This window comes from Lycium ferocissimum, unplaced genomic scaffold (assembly GCF_029784015.1).
Source record: "Lycium ferocissimum isolate CSIRO_LF1 unplaced genomic scaffold, AGI_CSIRO_Lferr_CH_V1 ctg23179, whole genome shotgun sequence".
Classification (NCBI taxonomy): Eukaryota; Viridiplantae; Streptophyta; class Magnoliopsida; order Solanales; family Solanaceae; genus Lycium; species Lycium ferocissimum.
The window spans coordinates 1-3029 of NW_026720812.1; the positions used below are offsets into that span (position 1 = coordinate 1).

Consider the following 3029-nt stretch of genomic DNA (forward strand, 5'->3'; position numbering starts at 1 on the left):
AATAAAAATTTAAAGGGAAATTGGGGGGTAAAATAAAAGATAAAGGGGGGCCCGCCCCATTGAATACATTACGGAAAAAAAAAAAAGGTGAAGAACGGAAACCCGGCCAGACTAATTGTAATTAAGCGACCAATGGGCCACGTGGAGAAATCCGACCAATTGCGCTAAAAAGTTTTCCCGAAAAACCCCACCCGTTTTTCAAATTTTCGCCCGGGACACCGACAGCCTTTTAAGAATATGTGAAAGATTACTTTCTACAACAAATAAATGAAAGATTACTTTCTATAACAAATAAATGTGACTCAGTGAGTTGAACTTGCATTGTGAGAAGTGTGAAGTTTCTTAAGTTCATTGGCCCTTTTGGGGTTCCAAGTTTCAGACTGTAACCCTGCAAAATTTAACTTTTAGTCTGTGTGCAATATATACATAGTGGCAAAGGAATATTAGTACATCTTGTTTTTCAAAATGATCTAACATGTGCGTTACTTTTTTTTTTTTTTTTTTTTGTTCCCCATCTGGCCCGTTTAGACCGGGAGTAATTCGGATTTGCATCTGGAAATTTCACTTTAAAAGTAAGACGCTCCTTACTAAAGAGAGATTGTATTATCATAGCTAAAGATGAAAGTATGTTTTACTACAATCTTTGATTATCACGTGACGAATGACACAACGTTCTGTGTATAAAACGATGAGACCAACAAAGGAGTTGCATTATTCCTCACTTCTCATGTCTTCTCTGTCTCTCCCAAAAAAAGTAGAGAACCTCACATCCTTACATTTGGCATAAGCAGAGCCCCAACGTTCAACTCTAAAGCTTTTCTTTATATATAACCCATCCTTATATTTCCACCTTGCTTTTCTTGGCTTCTGCTTTCGAAGTACTCTCTTGATTTGCTCATATAATCCTACTCTGTTTCTGATAACATGAAAACTTTTAAGCTACTCAAATGCTGGCCCAATGCCGACCCCAATACGTCACCGTTGCTGATACTGTCCCTTATTCTGATTCTATTAAGAATCTCATCTATGGAATTGATTGCGCAACCCACACTAATGAAGAAACCCATTACGATGAAGACTCCTTCTTCGATCTGGTGCTCACAGGACCTGATGGAAACCTAAAAGAGGACTATAACTCCAAATATGTGAAGCAAGGGAAGAGCGAATGTGATTTTACAATCTACTCACACTCGAAGCCTCATTCTCCGGTCACCGTGCTCGGATCGGGCACCAAGCTTCGGGTCTTCTTTTTGGGATTTAGGAAGTCGAATCAGGAGAAATCGGGCATTGATGATTCATTTACGGTAAATCCAAAGCATCAAAACAAGAGACATTTGCCCAGAGGCAACAGTTTAAGAAGCAACTGAGAAAGAGAGAGACAAGGGAATTTTCAGTTGACAACTCGTCGTCTAAGCAATTTGCAAGAGCTGCTGAAGTACCCAAGTTCTTGAAATTGGTGAAGCCTTTGTACGCCAGAAATTCCAAAATGTGCACTGATAAAATTAAAATCTCGGATCAGGTGTCGACACCATTGCCTTCTCCGTTCGTGCAATCATTTAGCTCATCCAAAAAGCAGTTGGAGGAGAAGCAGGGGAACAGAGTTGCTGGATTTGGAGCTGTGTGTAAGCACGTAATGAAGAGCCGATCCACGGCTTCTTCATCCTTTGCCGGAGCTTCATCGTTGCCGACGAATCGAAGGGATGATTCATTATTGGAGCAAAATGACGGAATCCAAGGTGCTATTCTTCACTGCAAGAGATCCTATAGCACTGCATCAAAAGGTACCTGTCCATTGCTTTTGTACTTAATGCACTTTAGTCTTAAATTATTCGAATTTATAACGTATGTGATTGATTAGTACTAGATTCGGCTTAAATTAATTCTTTATTATGCCTTTGACCAGATTTTTCGAGGTTATTACCAAGATCTACATCTGAAGATGTACCAAGAGGCACTTATTATGAAGAACAGAGCAGATGGAGCATTTGAATAATCAACACTTAGAAGTATTTTGAATCAAACAGAGAACTGGTAGAAGCATAGGCTTGTCCTGTTTCCATTGCTTCTATGAATTGGAGAACCTACTTTTGTTTGTACACTGTAAAAGTGAGAATAGTAGTAGGAGTTTTAGTTAACAGGGAAAATTGAGAGCAGAGTTTGAATGCGTACAGTAACTATAGATCTTCAAATTTTGCCTGTTAATTTTATCAAGAGTGTTTCTTGCCTAGTGTATATATTGAATTTGGACATTATGGTTTGCTATTTCATTTCCGGAATTAAGCTATAAAGCCACCCACTTTGTATTTCTTATTCGAACAAAACAATCATCTATTAATTCATCAAGGAGATGATATGTCTAATAGAACGGATAACATTATTCCACAGTCTAATTTAGAGACGTCATTTTCCAAGAGATTTCTTGTAATAAAAAATTGAAAACTTAACAAAGTTACGTAGGCATTTAATTATTAATACTTTAGCTTTTTTATTTTAAAGATAAAATTCAAGTTTTAATTATTAGGTAGATGTATAGGCTTATTGAAGGATTGGGGCTGCTACGCTCAAAAGCTTTTTATTTTGACACTTTAACCCTTCAACTTTATTTTTAACACTTCTCAGACTCAGTTTTATTTTTAACGAGTTGACCCACCCTCGCCCAGGACTCCCGCCCCCGACCCCATGCCCCACCCCCTCCCCTGCCCCCTGCCCCCCGCCCCCACCCCACCCCAGCCAATTTTTTTTTTTTAATTTTCTTTATTTTTTTTCACCCCCTCCTTCTTTCCCAACCCCCCAAACCCCCACCCCCGCCCCCCCCCCCCCCCCCCCCCCCCAAAAAAAAATTAAATTTTTTTTTAATTTTATTTATTTGTTTTTTCACCCCCCTCCCTCCTCCCTCCTCGCAACCCTCCCCCACCCCCACCCCTCGCCGCCCCCCCCCCCCCCCGCCCCACCCCCACCCCAGCCAATTTTTTTTTTATTTTCTTTATTTTTGTTTCCCCCACCCCTCCTCCTCCTCCCAACCGCCTAAC

The 3029-nt window shown here is 40.1% G+C and overlaps 1 protein-coding gene across 1 annotated transcript; it reads left to right on the forward strand.

The window, feature by feature from the left end:
• Positions 1-947: 947 nt before the first annotated feature.
• On the forward strand, positions 948-2096 carry LOC132043344 (probable membrane-associated kinase regulator 2). Its single transcript, XM_059433850.1, has 3 exons — positions 948-1167; positions 1299-1781; positions 1904-2096. The coding sequence occupies exons 1-3, from the start codon at positions 948-950 to the stop codon at positions 1987-1989; spliced, it is 789 nt and encodes a 262-aa protein (XP_059289833.1). The 3' UTR covers positions 1990-2096.
• The last annotated feature ends 933 nt before the right edge of the window (positions 2097-3029 follow it).